Source organism: Astyanax mexicanus, chromosome 14 (genome assembly GCF_023375975.1).
Source record: "Astyanax mexicanus isolate ESR-SI-001 chromosome 14, AstMex3_surface, whole genome shotgun sequence".
NCBI classification, from domain to species: Eukaryota; Metazoa; Chordata; class Actinopteri; order Characiformes; family Acestrorhamphidae; genus Astyanax; species Astyanax mexicanus.
In genome coordinates this window covers 30,544,200-30,567,493 of record NC_064421.1, presented here as the reverse complement: position 1 = coordinate 30,567,493, position 23,294 = coordinate 30,544,200, and the positions used below count along the sequence as shown (strand labels likewise).

General features: G+C 38.4%; 2 protein-coding genes and 1 long non-coding RNA gene across 9 annotated transcripts in view; 1 reads left to right on the top strand and 2 right to left on the bottom strand.

The window, feature by feature from the left end:
• Positions 1-4,405: 4,405 nt before the first annotated feature.
• On the bottom strand, positions 4,406-12,160 carry otx1 (orthodenticle homeobox 1). Of its 2 annotated transcripts, none has more exons than XM_007244630.4 (4): positions 11,810-12,160; positions 9,332-9,522; positions 7,850-8,004; positions 4,406-6,343 (listed from the first exon to the last, which is right to left on the bottom strand). In XM_007244630.4, the coding sequence occupies exons 2-4, from the start codon at positions 9,426-9,428 to the stop codon at positions 5,600-5,602; spliced, it is 996 nt and encodes a 331-aa protein (XP_007244692.2). In that variant the 5' UTR covers positions 9,429-9,522; positions 11,810-12,160; the 3' UTR covers positions 4,406-5,599. The 2 variants fall into 2 exon arrangements, with proteins under 2 accessions (XP_007244692.2, XP_007244693.2); XM_007244631.4 differs by having other exon boundaries at positions 7,850-8,001; positions 11,810-12,159.
• A 2,040-nt stretch (positions 12,161-14,200) lies between these two features.
• On the top strand, positions 14,201-19,919 carry LOC111193203 (uncharacterized). Its single transcript, XR_002650335.2, has 2 exons — positions 14,201-14,707; positions 17,733-19,919. It is a non-coding gene; the product is annotated as an uncharacterized LOC111193203 (long non-coding RNA).
• ehbp1 (EH domain binding protein 1) overlaps positions 16,507-23,294 on the bottom strand; it is a 248,288-nt gene continuing 241,500 nt past the window's right edge. For all 6 annotated transcript variants that reach the window (XM_022672775.2, XM_022672778.2, XM_022672780.2 and 3 more), the window contains 2 exons: positions 18,065-18,179; positions 16,507-17,766 (listed from right to left, as the gene is read on the bottom strand). In XM_022672775.2, the coding sequence (XP_022528496.2) occupies positions 17,676-17,766; positions 18,065-18,179 (206 nt within the window). In that variant the 3' untranslated portion in view covers positions 16,507-17,675. The remainder of the gene's footprint in view (positions 17,767-18,064; positions 18,180-23,294) is intronic.

Genomic DNA, 23,294 nt, shown 5'->3' with positions numbered 1-23,294 from the left:
ACTGTTTCTACTGTCCAAACAAGACTTTCTATGCAATTTGTGAGAACTTGACTTTAGCAACAAGACAAGCGTGAGAAGGGTCAATGAGGATGTCAATCACCACCCAAACTTATTATCTCATCCTTCTTATACTTCCCAACTCCTTCTACTCAAAAGTATTGGATAAAAAAACATCATCCACTATTATTTCAGATAACTGAGTTCTAACTGTTCCATAGCTAACCTACACCTGGCATTAGGCAATAGGTTCAGTCTATTCCATTGGCGGTACTTCTCTAAAGGGACTTTTTAGAACATCCGTGTCATAAATAGGTGTTTTAAAGAGTTCAACAAAGATATACTCATTGTCTTTATGAATGAAATAACCCTCTGTTTTGTAGTCTTGAATGAAGCAAAATTTAAAAGTTTTACAACTGTTTTGTGAGCCCATGTTCTAGGAATTTAACTTAAGGTCCATTTCTTATAAATTCATAGGGGTGTTCACAAATTACACAACATTACATTCTCTGAAGGTGTATAATGTTTGAATGACCTCCAAGCCTCCTAAGCTTCTGAACAAACCAAACAATAACCAACCAGTCCCAACCCAACCACATAAACGATAAATGACTCTACAGCTTCAGCTGAAAATGCTGTGGCTATATTCGCCCACCACATCCGCCACGGTCACAATTCTGCCCACAAACTGTCCTTTCTAGGGGTCATAACATTACCCCCACCCCCCCTTCACTGTCAGGACTAAGACACAAATACTGCTGAAATAAATCCATGCTGTGCTTTTTTTTTTTTTTGCCCATCCTCAGCAGTTTCTGAGCCTCCACACAGCGCTCCCCATCATCCTCATCTTCCTCATCCTCAGCAAACCGCCTCCGCTCATCACTCCGCTGTATTCCGCAGTAATGCTGTTGGCTGCTAATCTCTTTTAGAGTTTTCACATGTAATAATGTTCTCTGAGCAGCAGCAGCATGGCTTGAGATGGCTCAAGCTTTAGGAAGCTGAGGAGGTGCTTCTTCTTCTCCAGACCCAGCAGATACTGCCAGGAACGCTGAGGCACTGCAGCAAACCCTCTTTCTTCACCCTAATAGAGGTTGTGTAGATAAAGCTGGTGGTCAGTTTAGTAAGTAAGTCCTGCAGTAAGTGAAATGAAGCGGAGTGTAATGGACTCCAACAGAAATCCAGATTATAATAATCTGAATTACAGATGGGAATGTGAACTGAATTTTTTTTTCCTTGTGGAAGAAGTAAAATGAAATCAATCAATTTAACAAGATTAAATTCATATTTAATGGAAAATGCTTTAAAATGATCAAAATCAGATTCAGCTCTGAGGGTTTTTTTGGCAACACTTAATTTTAAGGAATACAGCTAATCAGTTCTGTTCCTTAAATTTGAGAAACTAAAAAAATATATATAGTTTTTTTTCAATAAAGGCAGAAGCAGAGAACTGTATTTTTTATTAAATGTGGATTAAGGCTTTTTCATTAAGCAGTTCTGTCATGCAAAACTAAATAAATACACTATTGCATAATTGCATTATAAGTTGTAATGCTGCTCAATAAACATTTTTATCACCCTGTCATTCACATAACAGAGCATGGATTACTGCCATTATTATGTTTCCAGCACATGTAGGTGCGCAATAGGAAGCACATCAGTTTGATTAGTGTGGGTTCTGTACAGTGGTATATGTATTGCAGCTGTATTTACTGAGTTTAATATTAATATATTAAACTATTAATACACCAAGAAATGGTTCATATTATATAATAAGGCTTATATTTATATTTATTCATTGCTAATTTGTGATCACAGATGAAGTATTTATTAGCATTTTACTTTACATTTAAACCATAGTGTGTGTGTGTTTTTTTTTTTTTTTTTAACATACTCTACATGAACTACTGTCTGTCCAGCTGTATATTTATTATAGATATATTACAGCTCTGGAAAAAAATAAGAGAGGTGAGTTTCTTTGATTTTACCAAATTGAAAACCTCTGGAATATAATCAAGATGGATGGATGATCACAAGCCATCAAACCAAGCTTAACTGCTTGACTTTTTGCACCAGGAGTGACAAAGTTATCCAAAAGCATTGTGTAAGACTGGTGGAGGAGATAATGCCATAATACATGAAAACTGTGATTAAAAAAAACAGTTATTCCACCAAATATTGATTTCTGAAATCTTAAAACTTTATGAGTATGAACTTGTTTTCTTTGATTAATTTGAGGGTCTGAAAGCTCTGCATCTTTTTTGTTATTTTTGACATTTCTAATTTTCTGCAAATAAATGCTCTAAATGACTTTTTATTTGGAATTGGAAATGTTGTCTGTAGTTTATAAAATAAAAACAACTGTGTTCGTTTTACTTAAACATATAGCTAGAAATAGCAAATTCAGAAAAAAAAGCTGTATATTTTAAAATAGTTACATTTCAAGGGCTGCGAGTTTTGTTTGTAACTAATTAGTATTATTATACAAGTCATATTAGCATTTGACGAAAGGACGTTGGAACGATTTGTTTTATCTGGCATATTACCACTAATACATATAAGACTTTTAACGTTTAATTTTAATCTAAAAATACCGGTCACAATTAATGCAGGCCTAATCAAAAAAGTGAATAATGTAGAAATGTCTAATTTAGGCTGAAATTAAGGTTTTTATAAAGCTTTCATTTGTGTTCTCTAAAATTAAAAAATGCTAGTTGGATTAATATTTAATAAATGTGGGTTTTTTTTTTTTTACTGTTACACCATAAATGAGCGGTTCTTCTCGATTTAGCGTGGAAAAAGAGTTTTAGTGAAATTTGCGCGCGAGGTTGTTTTTGTCAACGCACATATAATAATTTAATTAATTTAAAACGAAACGTCGAGTTAAATAACGTTTTACACTGAAGTAAAATGTAATAAAATGTGTGAAGTGTGTTTAGGCAGGCTAGTTTTGGTTTGGAGGTTTGTGTCCTGAGCTCATGTTGTGATAACTGTCCATTAGTCTCGTATATATAAATCCCTCCAAAAATCACAGAGCTGCTTTACTGCCGTTTAATCTCCACATTTCAGTCCATCCGGCCACGCGAGCTGCTTTATAATAATATACAAAACAGCGCGAGCTGCCCGCGCGCTGCACATTAAACACACACCGCAATTTACCACAGCTTTAGATTAAACAACTACACATATATACTGTACTCTCGTATTTATAATTTTACAGGGGAAGGGGATAAATCTACATGCGCATGATTCCGTCATTACTGAGAATTATTTTAATCGTTTAAATGTTTGTGTCCCTATCTCAGCAAATCCGCCGCGCGAGCCTCAATCAGCGCCAGCTTGTTTAAAATCCTCCTGAGTCAAATGTTTATTCAGCTGCTACATATTTATTAATACATTTACATATTAAAAACCCACATCGGTACGTGCTGTGCTGATCACTGATTATATATAAAAAATAATCTAATTATTTATCTTCATAAAAAAAACGAACAATTAAAAAAAATACACTCCATTATTTAAAAGTGAATCTACCCCTGAATTCACTAAACCCTGTGAGAGTAAATGAGAGCTAGATAAATGATAAGTAAGTAAATAAATAAATAAAAAGATAAATATTTGTATCTATTTAAATGAGTTCCCTTAGATTAAATGTGCCTTGTTGGACTAATATTCTGGTTACGTTTTTTTTTTTTTTTTATTAAAACTTATTTTATTTTGTTTATTACATTTCTCTATTAAAAATTCGGTATTTCAGCGCCTTTTAAACTCCGGTGTTCTTGCCCTGAGGGCTGCCCTCCTCAAAGCGTTTGACCCATTAACCCTGGACACCAGCCCTCATAATTACCCAATCAACAGCGCCCGTTTTGCTCCGGGGCGGATTTAGGAGAAATGAAGGCAATTACGCATGCGCATTCAATTAGTGCATCATCAAAAGCCCAGTAATAAACGTTTGCGCTAGTTTTATTTGCTCCGGTTGTCAGCTCTGTTTTGATGTGTCCTGTACTAGAATGAGGTCGGTATGTAATTAAGCTTTTACTCCACGTGGTATTAAATATATACAATGAAAAAAATGTACAGTTATAAAATTCTGCAACTTTACAATAAATTAGAATGATCCTGTTTGTTTTGTGGAATGGGGGAAAACGAAAAAAAAAGAGAAAAGAACAGAAATTCCCAGCAGCTAACAATGCCATTATTTAAAACATTCCCTTTCTGAGAGCAGTGAATAAAGAAACCCAAACGTCACCCTGTCTGTCTGTCCCGGCGTGAGATCTAAAACCCCCAGCACTATTGTGTTACTCATTTTCCATTTGCTCCCCTTTAAAATGTGGCTTTGGAAAAGAATGCTGAAGAAGGTGGGAGGAAACGAGAAGCCCCTCAGAACACACACTGAAGAAGTGTAAAGAAGTGGGTAGTTAACTGTTCTTTATTATGACGGACAGGAATGTGATGGCCTGTGCCGGAAATACATTCAACATTTCACTGGCGATTGGGAAACAGTCTGCTCGTCCATCCAACCAACCATCCAACCATCCACGCATCCAGCCAAGCTCTCCAAAAACAGCCACCAGAAAGTCAGTCAAGTGCTGCTAACTGCGTCCAACACCAGCAAGGAGAACCTCAGCAAGAAGACTCTCATGGAGTACATTTTTTAAATTTTCTATCAAATTTGGTCCAATTAAAATTAAATATCACCCACCAAATTCCCAAAAGTTCCCAGATTCTCTAATATGATTTGGAAGTTTTGTGTTTCCCCACTCTTCTCCACTAAAATTAATTTATCATCACCAGCATCAAATTAAGTCCAGAGGCCAATTTGTTTATTTATTTTTTTTTATCTTTGGAATATTTTTTGTGGGAAAAAAAAAAGATTTACATAAAGTCATCTCCAAGTCTTATTAAACCATTTTTTTTTTCAAATCCAGCAACACCAACTAAATACGGTCACTGTAACTGACCCAATACATATGTACAAGATTCAGCTCTGTTGAAGCTGACTAGAAATCTCTCGCAACCTAAAAATGAGCGACTGAAGAAGAAAAGGAGGCTGTACACTGGCTTAGAGAAAGAGTGTGAGAGAAAGAGAGAGAGAGAGAGAAAGATTGAGAGATAGAGAACGAGAGATAGATGGGGTAAAACCGGTTGCTGAGGGTTCAAGAGTCCAGCAATGTTGGGGGAAGGTAAAATAATCCAGAGCTTTTGGGAGGGTGTTTGGGTAAAACATGTTAAAACCGTCCAGAATTCATTATCTTCTTCCATATCTTCTTTGCTGAGGACTCGTTTGTAGTTCTTGTCCACAGATTCGCCGTTTTATCTTCTTGTTTGCTTCTCCGAAGAACGCTGGGCGAGGGGCTCTTCGTTTTCTTGGTCTTGGTCTTTTTCTTTAGAAAAATGTTGATGAACATCTAACTATTTTGTTAAATCTGTAAGTCTGTATATTTATCTTTTTTAATAAACTTCGCACACTATTAAAAACAGAGAGGGGGATGAGTGAAGTGGTGGAAAGCATAAAGGAAGGGAAGTGAAAGGGGGGAGGTGAAGGAAAAAAAAAAGAAGAATAAAGAACACCACCAGAAGAAGAACGAGAACAAGAGGGTGGTGATCACAAGACTTGGAACCTCCAGGATGCCTGGTCTTTGTAGTCCAAACAGTCCGTTGCGTTGAAGTTGATCTTCCAGGAGGACGCCGTCTGCTCCTTGTAATCCAGGCAGTCGGAGGAGTTGAAGGTCAGGCCGGCGCCACTGTAGGCCTGGTGGTGGTGGTGATGGTGGTGGTGACCTGAAGACTGGCTGATGTGGTGGTGGGGGTGCGTGGACATGGACGATGGCGTCATGGGGCTGAGCTGGTGGGGGTGGTGCGGGTGCGAGTGCATGGGTGTCAGGTAGGAGCCGCAGTCCACCCCACTGAAGTAGGAGCTGGACGGAGTGGGATAGCCTTGGCTGTAGCCCGCCGTCTGATTGTAGGACATGGGGTAGGAGGAGCCGGCAGTGCTGGAGACTGACCTCTGCATGCAGGAGGTGTTGGAGGGTGGCATGGGGTCGGCGAGCGAGGCGGAGGGAGGGGCAGAACCTGGTGAGATGGCCGGGCTCCAAATGGAGGAGACGGTGCTGATGGAGGTAGACGTGCTGCTGATGCCCGTGTTGTTGTTGTTGTTGTTGGTGGACGAGGAGGAGGAGGATGAAGAGCCCGTGCTGGACACTGCTGGAGGGGTGAACTGACCGCTGCTCTCCGAGCCCGTGCTCTCACGAGTGGGGGAGGACTTCTTCTTGACCGGTCGAGCTTTGGTGCTGCTCCCTCCGCTCTGCTGCTGCTGCCTGCACTTGGCCCGGCGGTTCTTAAACCATACCTGGAGTGTAGATAAAAGAAAAAGACAAAACACAAACGGAGGTGTTAAAACCAAAACACGCTCAGGTCATTCCATACAGAACACACCATTCATCCACCACCTTAGAAAAACAACCCCTCCAGAGCTCCATTAAATGATTAAAGAGACCTTTCGTGCATGTCTGAAGGACAAGCTGGAGAGCCATTGTGCAATATATCTGAGCGCAGAATGACTAGTTATTGGCCGTTAGTTGCATTCATTTGCATGGAGGCTCTCTCTCTCTCTGTACAGGCCTGTGGATCTCATTACAGCACATGGAGGTGGCAGGGAGATAGTAGGCTATTGAGTTTCTCACCAGAGATGGTAATTCAATAGTGTGAGGAGGGTCTGGTCCATCTAGAGAGTTTCATTTCATTTCCTCACACACACACTAAAGAGCAAATTAAAAAATGTTCTGGAGAAATGCCCTTCATAATCATCATTTGGATCCTTTCCAACATTTATATAAGCTGAAGTCGAGCGCTAGATCAGAATGGCCAACACGCTAAAACTGCCCACGTTTATCCAAAAGGTCTGAGTAGACCAGCTCCAAGAACACTCAAAACAAGAATTTCCATTGATTTCTCAGAACTTGACTTACATCTGATTATCTAACAACTAACAAAAAGTGTCATTCAGAGTGGGTTTGGTGGGTTAGGAAAACACTGCATGCTAAGGAAACCTTTGTAAAAGAGCCTTTTCTTTAAATTATTAAACCAAATTGTTATGAATACACTATATATGATATGCCTGCCTTACTGTTTTTGCAGAGTTCTGAAGTTCAGAAAAGCATTGTTTTAATTATACATCATTAAAATAATGGAGGGATACTATGCTGCAGGGGGTGTTTTGTGACAAATCATATCCATCAAAAGAAAAACTTCTTTAACCTTGAACTCAGTTATAGGTTCACTGATGGAGTTTGTGTTTGAGTCAGTATGTCAGTATTTTGGTTAAGTCAGTGTCCTCACCAATCAAAGGTTTAGTGAGAATATTAACCCAAACAAACCTTAGTTCTTGGATCGGACATACAGTTCTAGGTAAACACTTTGTTGGGTAAAGAACGTTTACTATATGCTAATATTTAAGGTTCTAAGAGCTAAAAAAGGGTTTACGAAGGGTTTAAACATATTAAACTCTTGATAAATAAAGTTTTCTTAATAGTTCCTGGTTTGGAATGTGCAATTCTAGGAAAACATTTCATTTAATTGTGCAAGATGTTAGGTTGGATAGGGTTAAGACACCAACTTCTCTCTTTACTTTAGTTAGCAAAACCGCAAGTCCCACAAATAACTCATACTGAGAGAAAAGTTTTTTTTGTGTATTCTTCCATACGTCTCACTTCTACGTTAGGAAAAGCGCAGTTGACTACCTGTAGGGGGCGCCTGCGAGCATTCGCTAAAGTTTGCTTTTTCGTTTTAAATAATAGGTGATGGTTGCTGGGGTGTAAAAGGTGAATGATGTGGTGTAGGGGATTGTCAGCCATACCTGCACTCTGGACTCGGGCAGGTTGATTTTTAACGCCACTTCCTCGCGCATGAATATATCCGGGTACCGCGTTTTGGCGAAAAGCGCTTCCAGGATGTCCAGCTGGGAGCGCGTGAAAGTGGTCCTCTCGCGCCGCTGTTTTCTGGGCGTTGCTGCTAAACAGAAAACAAATATTAGTAATGCATTAATTAAACCTACAAATTAAGATTACGCCAACAAAGAAAATGCACTGTATAAATTGAATAGGTGAAATACAGATATACTGTAATATAACTACAGAAATATATCTGAAATTAAAAAGTATTAGTATTAGTTTCATACATTTGCGCTGGAAAAAATGAATGAACACAGATCTCACACACACACACACACACACAACAGATGCTAAAGTCCAAACGGATTTTTTTTTCAGTTGATTAAAAAAACTAAGTTTAGTCAAACTCTTTCTAATTAATCTAAATACATATTTAAAAAAAATACCTAGCTTAAAACCAATTAACTTAAAACCAGCTTCACAATTCTAAATTTTCTCCAAACCAGAAACCAGAAGTTTTTTTCCCCACCCACACACACACATATAATTCTGAACTTATAAATGCCCCACTGGCGTTACTGGCGCCAAGCTTTGATCTTTATTGGGAGATTTCAGAAAGCTTGAGAAACTGTGGGGTAATAAAAAAATATGTTAAGAAGTAAAAGAAAATGAATTATTAATACATTTCGCTTTTAGTGATGTATTAACAGCTATAAAAGTGTTGCGGCAAAACACTGTTGTTAAGCCATTTTGCCAAAACACTGCTGTTATGTTGCGGTATTTCCACAACAAAAAAATGACACGGTCTAGACCTAAAGATCTATCAAGAAAAAAATAAATACTAAGAGCAAATAGAGTGCCATAGAACAGCCGCACAACACTGACATCGTATTAGTAGATTATGTTCTCACTCTATGCTACTATATATGAATAACTACTACGATAATAATAGTTTAGATAAATAATAATAATAATAATAATAATAATAATAATAATAATAATAATAATAATAATAATAATAATAATAATAATAATAAACGAGGCAGATGAAACTCTCTGTACTGAGTGTGAGAGTTGTGTGTGCGTGAGACACATTTGCAAATCAGGATACTAATAAAAAAAAAAAAAACCTTTATATTAAACGTGTGAGAATACTCCGGCTACTTAATCAAAAAGTTTATATACAAATATGCAAATCAAATCAAATCAAATTTATTTGTATAGCGCTTTTTACAACTGGTGTTGGCACAAAGCAGCTTTACAGAAACATGATTACAGGACAAAGAATCAGGCAAAACATTAAACATAGAATATACATAATACAGAACCCCCAGTGAGCGCAAGCATATGCAAATATTAAAACGTTTTAAAACCACGCGCACACCGTTTGTGCGTCCACTGCCAATGTATGCGAGGGTATGCGCGAGCGAGTGCGTGAGTGTGTGTACCTGGATAGCCCACGGAGGGATGCAGCAGGTCCATGGCCGCCCCGCTCAGCCCCAGGCCGTTCATGGCGTATGGGGGCTGTTTGAGGTAAGACATCATGCTAGAGGCAGTCCCGGGTCCCCCCAGATCTGACCAGTAGGTCGATTTACCCCGATGTTGCACTTTGACGGAGGTCGGAGCCAAAATTATAGAACTGCAAAAAAGAAAAACAGAAAACAGAGCTTTATTAACAGCCTGCAAACACCGCAGTCCGACCTGCAACTACTGCAAGACTTTCAATGAGATTGAGGAAAAAAAAAAATAAAACCGGCTAGATGAGCAAATATTTTAATTAAATCATAAGTACTAAACCCATTTATATATATAAAAAACAAATACGATTAAAGACTTTAGCTCATCAGCCCTTTCTCTACTTAGTTCAGTCATTTTGCTGTAGTTATATTTATATATTTTGCATTCCATTCGATCTATATATCCTGTTCCAAATTCTATAACAAAAATTCCGCTAAATGTGAAACAATTTGCAATTCGCATGATACCCATTGAGTAAATTTAATTTAACACGACTCTTTTTCCTGCAGTTAATCTGGAACATTTTATAGATTTTTCTTCATGTATGATCTCGCTCTACTACTATTATTACTATTATTACTATTATTATTATTATTATTATTATTATTATTATTATTACTATTATTGACGACGTCATACTTTTTACAGATATTGATGTTTTTATATATAACTGTGGTTTAAGCGAAGTCAGGTTAAAATCAGGAATAAGATTAACGCATCCCAAAATTACTACATAATTTTTGGAACAATAACCTTTTTCTTTTGTACAATCAATTAATTGTTTTATTAAATACTGTAAAATAAATGTCTAAATGTTAGTTTTATACATAACGAGATATATCAGTAAAAACAATGTTTTCTTTATATAAACATTTGATTATATATTGTCAAACAAATGCCTTATTTATGTGATAACCCTTTAATATAGTATTCCGTTGTTCATTATGCTATGAAGCTGAAATTTGTAAAGTTTACAGTTGTTCAAGTAAAGCTTTTAGGAGGAACCTCAAATGTTCTAAAATATTTTTTTCTCAACTTCTGTAATAATCAGGACAACACACTGTAAAAGATAAATGCCTTACACGCTTCTAATCCAAAATTCCACTGCTGGTACATTTTACTATTAAGATAAACATGAGTTAATAATTTCATATGAAAATTCTGTCTCAAGGTTAACCTTTCTAAAACTACAATTCTGTTCTGGATGTACATGACCCATTTTATTTCCTACTATAAAACTGATGTCTTATTTAATATGTGCCCTCCCAATGCAGCAGCAGTGTTAATAATCCATGCAGGTATTCTTTTGTAAATATTACAGCCATTATAATTTCAAATGTTATTTTTTTCTAACTAAAATCTTCCAATTTATTGTACAGTGTAAATAGAGGTCATATTTATTTTAAATACATCCACCAACTATTAGTACATGTAGATATGGAAATTGGTGAAGTCAGTTGCTAGAGTAAAGCGTTTAGCCGAATAAATGTAATCTTACCTGTAACATTAAAATTAGATATAGTTTTTTTTATATACACATGATCATTTAATTATACACTGTAAAGATTTAGCCTTATTTATTTTACACACTCTTACTACGAATCATCCTACTGGCAGCCCGTGTAGTTAGAGATTTAAGAGTACTACAGTTAATTTGAGCAAAGAGGAAAAATGCAATTATTTTGTAAATAAACTATTAAAACTATTTTAAGTTTTAACTGATACTAAACAAGCATTTTGTGGCAAATCAAAAAATAAAACAATGATTTTCCAAAAAAACATTCGTTCCCCCAAAGTAAATATTGCGCTTTTAAATTGTATAACGATTCTTAATAGGTCAATTTTCTATCTTTTTTTTATTAAGTTATGTTTTTAAGTAAGGTTACCTATTTGAGCTAAGAGCTCTCGGGATAGTGTGTATTGGGTTCTCCTTTTTAAAAACCAGTTGTGAACTGGACAAACCCTGCATTAGAAAGGCCACATCATCGTGCAAATGAAACCAATTCCAATGTAGATTAGAGCTCCGGGGAGAAGCGTTCAGCATTGGCCTTATCAGCTAAATACATTAACAAAAAAACAACAAAACACGCCTCTCCAATTACCCTCCACTTCAGGGGTCCATCAGAAGGAGCAATCCCACCCTAAAACTGATCTCCTTGCCTCCAAATTAAAACACAAACCTGCTAAATATGTTTTATGTGACTTGTTTAATTTGGTTTGAAGTGTTTAAGGCCGAGAACCCACTTGATTCCGAAAAGTGCGCCCTATAAATGACACTAAAACCCACTTTAATTTGCAGCGGCCTGGTTTTAGCATCAACACAGGCAACATTTTAGCGTTAAAAGACAACATTCACCTGGACCCAATGCAGAATCTATCATTTAAGTAAAGAAGAAGACTTTGCTTACCTGTTATTTATTAGTTAATTGACGCTCCTCTTCTTCTTTTAACAGATATACGCTCGCAAATAATTTTCTAAATAAAAAAGTAAGTATCCAAACAGCATCAGAGAGAGTAGGAAGGCAAAACAGGCTCACGAACAAACAAAAAAGCAACCTTCAAAACTTCTCCTTTAACAGATTTTCGCCCTGGTTTAAGCTCGTGCTCGCCTGGATTTGACTGATCGCCGTTTGCTCTTTATTTTCCGTGTTTTAAATTTTACAATCAAAAAGTCATTTGCGTTTTGTCGCGCGCTCCTTCGCGTCAGTCACTGATTGCTAAATGTAGACGGATGGAGATTGATCACCTTCTCCTTTCGCCCTGCCTCTCTAAGAGCGCAGGACACCTGCAGGTCCGCCCCCTCCAGCCAATCAGAGCGCGCTTCTTGGTTGACGGACGTCCACAGAAACCAAGCAGGAGCAGTAGCAGAAGGCAAGCCCCACCCTTCGTTATACCACGTGACTGGAGACCAACACAAACCTGCAGCATTCCGGACGGCGAATTTTTTTTTTCAGAAAAGCGACGAAAAACAGTTTATTAAGAAAAATGTGGATAGATTTTTATAATCAACATATGGCTGTAAAACTAAGAACGTTTTTAAGAGGGGGTCATGGTATTTTAGGCGGAGTAAAATGGACATTTTAAGCATTGCAGGATTTTGGACCGTTTAAAAGCAAAAAAAAAAAGAAAAGTAAAAAGAAATCCACTAAATGTAAATAAATGCGGTAAAAACTGTATTTTAAGGAACGGATATCCAAATAGCCTGTGGTAGGATTAGTAAACCTTCTGAACGCCCTGCTGGTGACGGAACCAAGCAAAAGATTTTGAGACTAATTAAACACAATTGCAAAAAAAAATAAGTTAAATTTATTTAAAACTTTGACGCGGAAGACAAAACTACTAAACAAATGAAAACAAAATGTTAGGTTATTTCAAAGCTTCTGAGAAGAAGGAAGAAGGCCACAAAAATGCCCCAACTGCCTTTTTTCTTAAGCCGGTTGTTTTAAAGCTCACACCATTCCCAGCGTTTATCGATTAAAAAAAATGCGGCAAAAGTTTAATTTATCCACTTTATCTATTTTCATTTTTATTGTAGTCCCGCCTCATGAATATTAATGACTGGCTAATCCCCACTTAGAATTACATTTCAGAAGAGTCTGCGTAAAGTTTAATAGATGCGGAGGGGAACGCGTGAAAGAGAGAGAAGGAAAAAAATAGATGAATAAATGAAATGAAATCTGAGAAAAAAAATATCAAAGAGAAAATTAAAAAAGCACCTTTTCAAGCCTCACTTTCCCCAAAGAAACGTCAGCAGCCTATAAACCAGAAGACTGGAATATGTGAGGGAGGGCGCGGTGTTTCCTTAACTGTTTCTCTAAAGGGGGTCGCCGAGATGCTCCCAGTTTTAGAAGGGTCTTCACTTCGACCCCTTTTGTTCGAGGGTCCCACAAAATAAAACTCATTCTGATGGAGGTCTGAGCTGAAAGCGAGCTAAATGTTCAAAGCAAGTGACCGACCGCCTTACAGCGAGTAAATTACATCTCTTCATTTAAAACATCCAGTCAAGTCAATCAAATAAAAGGGGTGGACGATCGCTCTCCAAGATTCAAAAACTATTCAAAATAAAATGTTAGAGTTTGAAACTAAAATATACCATTATATAAAATGGATGTAAAAATATATGTATATATTAGGAAGTTTGAAAGGGTGCGTTTGCCAAAGAAGTAGAAAAAAAATTGAAAACCTGTCCAACTTTTGAAATTAAAAATAATGTTGGTACTAGTGGATTGCTGTGTATTTTGTAGACAGTTTAGAATTTGGTTGCATAGATTGAAACTCTAAATCTACAAGTATTAAACAATTTAATTAAACATTTAACAAATTCAAAGCAATTTTTTAGCAAGTTTTTAACTTCAAACATGTTAGTACTGGATACAAAAAAAGAGTAATATTTGTTTTTGTGTTGGTGTGTTTAATACGCAGATGTGTATTTCTAAAACAAAGAAAGGGGAAAAAAAGAAAAGGTCGGTTACAAGAAAGTAACACTTAAAACAGTCCAAGAACTACATCATATATATTTATTTATTATATTTAATGATATATAAATATATATATTTTTCGACGAATACTCGTTTTTTTGCTGCTTCTGATGGAGCTCGCGAGCTCGTGTGTTAAAGCCAGAGCAAGTATCACGTTATCAAGTTGCAAAAAGATCCTCTTTCTTTTGTAATAAGAGTATTTTTGTCTATAAATCCCAAATTGGGGCGCATTTTCTTAATGCTGAGCTCGTAAATCTCAGGATTAGACGAGTAGCAGGAGGAGGAGGAAGAGGAGGAGGAGGTAGTAGAGATGGAGGAGGAGGAGGAGGTGGAGGGGGGAAAAAGTTTTGTGTCTTTTAGCTGGCAGGATTGGAGCAGGTCGCGGATGTGGTCGGTGCTTATTAAAACGATGATGCATAAAAAGTGGAGCTGAGCTCCAGACGGGCGCGGTGCGCTTCTCTCCGCTGTCCGGCGGCTGGAGGACCAACACCTGCGAGAAGAAAAAGAGAAACCGGGGGAACCGAAAAGGAGGCCACGGACTTCAAAGCAGCTTCATCTACAGGAGGAGAAGACGAAGAGGAGGAGGAGGAGGAGGAGAACAGGAGGAGGAGGAGGCGCAGGGGCGCGCAGATTTGCGCGTTCGCTTTTATTGCGTTTATATCTTGAGTGTCTCTAAAAACCTGACGCTTTTTTATTTATTTTTTTAAAACGTAAGGCGTTTTTAATTTAAAGTTTTCAAATGAGAAAAATAAATAAATAAATAGAAACGCATTAAAAAAGCGCTTGGTGTTGTCCCGCTGATACACTGAAGATGACCAGAAGACTCAGGTAAGAAAACAAATTAATATTGTGTTTAATTTTTGTTTTTTTACTTTTAAAGAATTTCTAAAATCTAAAGTAAAAAAAATGAGTTTTTTTATTTTACCGATTTTAGTTTTCAAGCTTCTGACCAATCTAAACAAACTAGTGCGCTCTGAACTAAAACGCACTATATTCACTTACTAAACGTAATTATTAAAAATGCATATTAAGTAAAATGTACGTAAAATATTTAAGTATATATATCAATAAATTTCAATCTGAAATATTTTTAGTAATTAAAATAATTTAAAGACGCGGAAAAAAGTTTCAGGACTTGACTCAGGACAGTAATAAGACTAATTTGCTCCCCCCTCCTCTAACCCCACCTCTGCAAACCCCCCACCCACCCCCTTTTTTAACGTTTTATCCGCTGCAAATTTGTCAATTTGTCCAACACTGTCAATAATACAGCATTTAAAGAGATAGGCTAATGGTGGGTGTCTGAAACAGGCCAGCTAAAGAAATGAGGAGAAGGTGGTGATTTGAGCGTGGAAAGCACAGCACGAGCTTCTCCTCATCCTCGGAGGAAGAGTAATGACCGGTTAAAGGCACAAATAAACGATCTGAAAGTGAGATTCTCTTTCAGCTTTCAGGAGATTATAACAGTCATCCAGCAGAAGTGCGGAATAATAAGAGACACAAAAAAGTGAAACGTCCCGGGGGGTGGTGGTGGTGTTGGGGTGGAGGTGGTGGAGATGTTGGGTGGGGGGAGGTGGGGGTGTACAGTGGGATCCGATGAGCAAATTAATTTGGGAGCATTAGAAAAGGCCAGAGAGGACGGGAGCTGTCCAAACTTATTTTCTGTGATAAATTCGGGGGGCTCTGAGGGAGGGAAAGGGGGATTGAGTCCGAGTCCTTCAGCGCGAGAGAAAGCAGATGCCGTGGACAAACTGATTTGGCCTAATCTCCCTCCAAGGAGCGTCTACTCGGCTTCCAGCTCCACAGCAAACCCAACAAAACAGCATAAAGGCATAAATGCAAATGGTCATTTCTAAACAGGCGGAGCGCAGGGGGAATTGCTGCCTGTTTAGGGGGCTTTGCTGCGGATTGACTCGTTTTTTGGATGGGGAGGAACATTCAATCGTTCTTTCGCAAAGTACAAATCAAAGTGAAACTTTGCATGAGTTTGAGGTTTACTTTTTTCTTTTAAAAAAATAATTTGCTGGACTACGCATGTCTCGTGCACCTAAACCTTAGAATAGGCCGAAAGTTAAAGGTTGCACTGATCTATAGTATTTTTTATCTGCTTGCCTCATTTATAGTAAACTAGTTGAATGATTCTTCTTATGTAATTTTGAACTTTTAATTTTTACACCTGCACTGCTGGACAATTCCAAGACTTTCTTTATAAATAGTTTTAAAAACAACAAGGCCTGTAGAAAAGCTAAAAGGCTAATTACTGTAAAAAGATTCCTAATAAAAATAAAAGTAAACATTAAAAAAAAGAACAAAAGTGTTCTTTCATTGTTTCATAGTTTTTATATGTTCTTGAACAAGGCCTACAGGCAATAACTTTTAGATAATAAAATAAATTAAAACTAAGCCTACGTTTAAAAAAAGGTATACATTAATTTTTACCTTTATGTGCACACACAGATAAAAAGTCAAAACATGTGAAGTGAAGCAGAAATAAAAGCAAAATTTAAATAACAAAAAATACTTAATTTAAGATAGAAGATAGAATTAAAGTTAAAACCCTGTTAGAAAAAAAACAAACATTCAAAAACACATTTAAACTTTTCCACAGCAAAAAAAAAGAAACAACATTTGTTGTGTTAGAGTATGAAAGCGTCTCAGTTTTTATTGATGACTGGTCATTTAAGGAATAAATAAACAATGTTCACACAATAAGACAGCAGCAGCAGCAGCACGAAATGTGAACCAGAATGCATATGAAAGCATGTTTGTTTTTTTCCTCTCTCCTTTTTCTTTAAAAGTATACAATAAATATTAACAAGGTCCTTGAGTTAATGTACGCACATGGTTTGGAAGATGGTCTCTTGCACATGTCTCAAAGGACAAATGATAATAAATTAATTCGGATCTCAAACCTGGAAAGAAGATTTCGCAAGCCTTTTTTTTTATAGACAGTGAAATGAAATATACAACCTGACCATTAAGACCATTCAAGAGTACTTTCATAGAGAAGTACCACACATTCCCCTCAAACCAAGAATCAAATGTTTGGTTAAACATTTAATAATTCTCCAACACACGAGTTAAAAAAAAAAAAAAAAGTTTTTAAAAATGCAACATTCCCCTCTTCAGAAATCCTATACATTTAAAAAGTAGTTGAATTAAAAGATATGATATACATTAGGTAATAAACATTGCTTGCAGTAAAACAAAGAAGATGTGTTGAGACATTTGAGCTCTTTTTAGTTTTAAAATGCGATAAGAAGAGAAAAAGGGAACGTCACCTATAAAACAATGTGTTGTACCTAAAACGTTCAAGTCCTAATCTCCGGCGGGAAATGAACACTTCCCAAGGTTAAAGGCGACATGCGCTTGAAATGTCATCAATTAAAAGTCAGTGGGTCCGGCTGTTGGTCAGTGGTACTTTTACTTTTTTGTTCAGTATGAAATTATTTAGCTCTTGGTTTGAACGATATGCTTTTTAATGCATGTGAAAGTACCTACTTTGTTACAAGCACAGCTGAAAACAATAATGGACAATAATGGCCTATTAGTGTGGCTGAAATGCAATCTCTCGGTACAAAGAAAAACCCGAGGCACTGGTGAATAAATGCTCACCAGCCTGGGACTGAAAGTGTTGACCAAAGGTAAAATAATCGTAATAAGTGTTTATGCAATGCTCAGTTTTATAGTAATACATTTCTTGAACTTGTAGTGAACACTCGTCTTCTCTCTCTCTCATTTTTTTTATAACTTGAGTAGTTTTAGAATGTGTTTCTGTCCCATTGTGAAATGACGATCACTGAAGAACACATTTCTCTTCTTTCTTAGCCATCTTTCCTTTGTTCTGTTCCAGAGTCCTCTCCAGGTGCTCGTCCTCCTCCTCAGCCCTGCGAACGAACACACACACACATTCAGACAAACACAGGGTCAAAGGTCAGACAAGGACTCAAAGGAAAGCCACCTTGAACAAGAACAACTCTACCTCACCTTCCTGCTGCTTCATACCTGCCTTCGGTGGGACTCTAAATACAAGAAATGGGGTCTGTACCTCATTTTGAAGCCTCCCTTGCATTCCCTGACTCCACCTGAACCTTCCTGACTTCCTGAACTTCCTGAGCTACGGAAACACAACACCTGAACACCTGAACAAAACTGGAGGACTGATTGCGGCTGTGATGGACTTACTCTTTCTCCTGTGCATCGAGGTCTCGAACCAGTGCGTCACGTTTGTTGACCAGTATGACCAGCTCATCCAGAAGGAGCTGCTCCCGCCTCTTCTGGGCCTCTGTCTTCTGCCAGTCTGAAAACACAGCAAGAGGAAAACTTCAGGACGAAGGTTCAGAAGAGCAAATGGTGACCCTACATACATTACACTCCAAAACCTCCACAGAGACGGAGACATTTGAACAAGGACAAAGAAAAAAAACCCAAAAAACTTCTGAGAGGACTGAGAGGACGAATTGCTCACTGTGCCCAAAAAAAAAAATATATATATATAAATATGAGCTCCACTCTAAGCTTAGCTGCTGGACTCATGAAGAGTGGCCATTTTCTGTGTGAAGATTGAGAATACAACTGTCGTAAAGCATCACCGCTGCCGCAGTTTGGTGAACTTCTATCAGTCGCTACCTCCACAGAGTGGAATTCACAAACATGAGAACATCTGATAAGAGGGGTAAACATGAGGACACAGGGTACCGCCATCACCCGCCAATACCATTTACCGCAGTTTCCCAACACTCTGGAACACCTACTGTCCACCTAACTCCTCGGATATGATTCCAAACGGGTCAGGATCTCTCGCTGCTATCTGAGATACAAAACACAGTCCTTCTGACCCAGCTAGATTAAGTCACAACCATGGCTTTTAAAAGGGAGCAACAAAAGAAGTCTGTGGAAACCAATAGAGATTGTTCAGTCAGGTCACAGGAGTACTGGTTGTGACTTAAACTAGGTGGGTCTTAACTTAGTTGAGAGGTCCTGACCAATTTGGAGTCCTAATTCAGGTAGACGTCCTCAAGCACCGCCATCAGAAGGTGCAGGGCAGAGTCAACCAAGGCAAATCTTGTTCACAAGTCTGTACATGTGATTTGAAGTGGTTGTGTGTGCTTTTTAAATGTTTTAAGCTACTGCCAAACTGCGTGTGTGTGTGTGTGTGTAAATCTGTGTGAGCACACGAGGTGACCCGGCCAGGTCGGCTGGCTTGCTGGTCTGAAATATCAGCTCAGCTAACATGATCAGCCATTACTGATACCAGCGGAGATTAGGCCGTGCTCACAGCCAACGGGACGTTAACTGCACCAGGCCTATTCTTTCTCCCCGTGTAAGGACACACTGTGCTGGTAGCGTCTGCATGCTGCTTTCACACACTTCACAGAAACCAAAAAGAAAGAAGGGGGGAATTTAAAAGAAAGAAAGAAAAAAAAACGAGGCTAAGTCTAGTCTAACCCTGACTAAAGTCCTTATGTTGCTCGGCCCTCTCCCACTAACCCGCTAACCCTCGACAGTGTATCAATATTTGACCGCCATTGATTCCCGTGCAAAAAGGGCGGAGGAGATAAAACAGACGTTTGGCCTGTTCCCCTGTAAAATGTCAATCCTTAAAATAAGTGTACTTTATTAAAAATAAATATTTCTTCTGTGGTGGTGTGAAATTGCGGCAGTGGGGCGGTGCGTGTGAGTCCCGCTGTGAGCCGGGGTGGGTCCTGAAAGGTCTCCTCCGCTGCCTCATTTAGCCTTTGAAGTGAAGCACACAGGCGAAATGAACACAGTTCCAATATTTGGCAAGTTATTCGGCCCTCCAGCTCCAAAGGAAACGACTCCAACGCTGCCTCCAGTCTTCAGCCTCATCAAAAGGCTAAAGCTGCAAAGACTCTGCAAATATTTTAAGAATTCGTCTGAAGTTTTTCTTTCTGGCTTTAAGGACAAAACGCGAGGTGGAGTAAAGACTTGCAGAGTTTTGAGGAACCTTCATTCGTTGTGTATACTTGTACGTTTCTTGTATGTTTCTTGTGTGTTAATAGTAAAAATCCTTCCATCATGTTAAATCTCAAATGCTTTTTTTCTTTCGTTGTATCTCATGTTGTTCCCAAAACCCCAATTTCCACAGGTCAGGTTTTCTCTCCCCACTCAGTCGTTCGTTGTTCAAGCCCTCGATCATTTAAAGAAAAAAAGACAATGCCCACTTCATAATGAAGGGTCGGCTACGGCCAACAAAAACTTTTCCTCTTACATGTCCCAGAGGGGTAGAGTGGCAAATACACACAGTGACAGAGAGAGAGAGAGAGAGAGAGAGAGAGAGAAACAGAGAGAGAGAGAGAGAGAGAGAGAGAGAAACAGAGAGACCCTCGACTCTCTCTCACCTTCGTTTCCCCCTCCAGCGCTCTCGGCCAAAAAGCCAAAGACGCTCCCCGAAGGGCGCAGCAGAAGGCAGCATGCAGCTGTCAATCAAAGCCTGGAGCAGCCCGCCCCCCTCATTAAGAAGGTAAACAATAAAGAGGGACGATGAGAGACATGGGCGAGCAAACAAGCGGAGAAACCCAAGACACCCCCTCCTGACAACCACCACCACCTTCTCCTCCTCCTCATTCTCCTGCACCTCCTCCTCCTCTCCTTTTTCCCACTACCACAACCTAAAACATCCACCCCATCCCACCTAAACCACCTTCCTTACTCCCCCAAAAAACTATCATAGCCACTGACGGAAAAAATAAAAAGGAAGGAAGGAGGGAAAAGGGAAGGGGAAAAAGTAGAGGGGAAGAGTAAAGGAAGGAAGGAAGACCTGCTGGTTGGTGGGGAGGTGTTGTGGCGTTTTGGAAGGAAGAGTGGGTTGGATTAGAAAGAAGAAGGGGGGGGGGTGAGTGCAATCCTTTTTGGATTACTTCTCTCTCTCTCTGTCTCTCTCTCTCTCTCTGTCTCTCTCTCTCTCTCCATTGCCCTGGGCAATCACGTCAAAACTCACATGGTTGGTGCTTATTCAGATAACCCTAACAATGCGCACCAATGGTAACCATGTGAGCCCTCAGAAGCTACACAAGAATGCACTGGTTCAAATCCCCATGACCCTCCCCTCTCCAAAGCAAAATTTATTCAAGAGTGCAAAATGCTCAGCAGCTTTCTAAGCGCGCGAGAACGCTCCTCTCCGAGACGCCCTCGCTTTAAAATCTCCCCTAAAATTCAACGGGCGAGATACGACGACTTCACTTTCCCGTCTGTTTTAGCGCGAGGAGAAACTTTTCAGGAGGCTGAAGGCTGACGGAGATCTTTTTTTTTCTCCCCTTTCTCCCAGAGAAAAACTGTTTTCTCCACTGAAAACAGGAAATGAGTAATGTTGGAGGAATCCGGGGAAAAATACGTGATCTTATTACAGAAGATTTGCGCTGTAGCAGGCTTTGAGTGGCAGCGTAAGATGGCGTTGGAGAGAGGCCAACTGGGGCTGAAGACAAAGCCTAACATGGCGCCTTGAGAGAAGAAGTTGACAGGAAAATGGTCCACGACGCTGCACCTTCATTTAGCACCGCGCTCCGCGGCCAGACCTGAACGCACAGCTAAATTACTCCAATTATATAAATATAAAAAAAACCTCTCGCCAACTCTCAGCTGTTGTAGTTCATACGGAAAATTAAAGAAGTCAGAAAACTTTTGCATTATGTTGCTAGGAATGATCTCACCAGGTTTATAACTTTATGTCCAAACACTCTAAAAGATTAAAAAGTTAAAGAAACGAAAGTGCTTATAATGTTTTTTTTTTATTGAGCCCATAGAAGAAATTGTTTTTTTTTTTAGCTTTTGCACCACACAATATCTTTGTAAGAATTTCCTTAAGTTTGTTATTAAAGAAAAGCTCTAATAAAATGTTTTATATTCATGAATCATGGGTTTTTAAGCCTCAAAACTGATCGTGGATCCATCTGTCAAATCTCAAATAAGAAAACATCATTCAAATGTGAGTTTAAAAAAGAATTTTCTTATTAAAAATTGTTGGTAAATGAGAAACATTTAAGAAAACAAGAACATTCACTACATACAGTGTATATTTAATTGTTCATACATTATTTTGTAGTAGAGACTGAGTGGGAAGAACCTTTAAAATTGGCAAAAAAAAAACCCCAAACACATCAAGTTAAAATTCTTTAAATGTTTAGACAGATCTATATACTGATACACTGATCTATAAACTCCTTCTGAACATATCACTTAGTGAATGTAACAGAGCACTGTGTGTTTTAAACTCATAGTGAGATCTATAAAACATGGTGGTGGTAGTTTCACTTGAATGAATAAATGCAAATTGAAATCTGAAAAAAAGCTAATTTTGGAGAATGCCTGAATGTTCGTAAAAATGAGATAAAAAGAGTTAAATCTTCTTAAAAACAGTTGATTAATAAGATTATTTAGAGTATGAATGTGTGTGTAAAGAAACATATAAGCAAAGAACCATTAAATGCATGTGAAGGTTTGTCAAAAAGTTCTCAACATTCGTACATCTGCACTACAAAAGTGGCTGTTCTAAAAGCACCTCCATTTTTTTTGGAAAAATCTAGGCCTATTGGTGAGATCTTTAAAACGTGGTGAAGGTAGTTAGTTTTTAGTGACTGTTACAGTTGACCACACTTTTAGGCCTATATGAGCTGACTGTGTGTTTACAGATTGTAGGAGTTTAGAAAAGTGTACATTTCCATTATAGAGATACAGAACAATCTTGCTCAATTTTAAAGTTTAAATTACGTATCAACAAATTAAACTAAATGCTTCTTATTTAGTTCCTAATCTTACTTATTATCTAACAACTTTAAAACTAAGTTAATAGCCAGAAAAGGGACAATTAAAGATGAGAATCTACGCTGTTCTTGTCGTCACTGGTGCTCCTGTATCTGTACCTATAGGGCATCTAAGCCCAGCCTATACATTACTCTGGAACAAAGCCACGACAGCAGGAGCAAAGCTAGCCAAGAGCCTCACAATGAAGCAAACTGACGAGAAAAGCCCCAAATCAACAAGCGGCATTAGTGCGTTGACTGGGCCGCCCGGGAAAGGAAAGCGTGGGCCTTTTGAAACCGGATCCTGGCAGTACTTTAGTGAAGACGGCAGCGTGAGGGAAAAACTTCCCCACACTGCTACAGCGTTACGCTCCACTTAGCATAAGGACACGCTACATAATCCCGCGTGAGATCAACAACTGTTCTTTTCGTATGCTGCTTAATTTAGATGAGGTACTTCAATTTGCGACACCTGGGCTGTCGGAACAGGTCAGGCTGTGCATTGAGGAGGAGGGGGATCATAGAATAAATAAATAATCTAAAGTGTCTAAAAAGCAAAATTAAAAGCACACAAAGGTGGATCTATTAAACCTAATAGATCTATTAAGGCTATTAAATTCTGTTGAGTAATTTCTGAAAATAAATCTATATTTGTA

What these genes read in the sequence shown, in the direction of transcription:
- otx1 (XM_007244630.4), bottom strand. Translation starts at nt 9,428, where the DNA reads ATGATGTCTTACCTCAAACAGCCCCCATACGCCATGAACGGCCTGGGG. An exon ending in TCCCTCCGTGGGCTATCCAG is followed by an intron (nt 8,005 to 9,331) that starts GTACACACACTC and finishes TTTTCTGTTTAG; the next exon opens with CAGCAACGCCCAGAAAACAG. An exon ending in TGCCCGAGTCCAGAGTGCAG is followed by an intron (nt 6,344 to 7,849) that starts GTATGGCTGACA and finishes TCTACACTCCAG; the next exon opens with GTATGGTTTAAGAACCGCCG.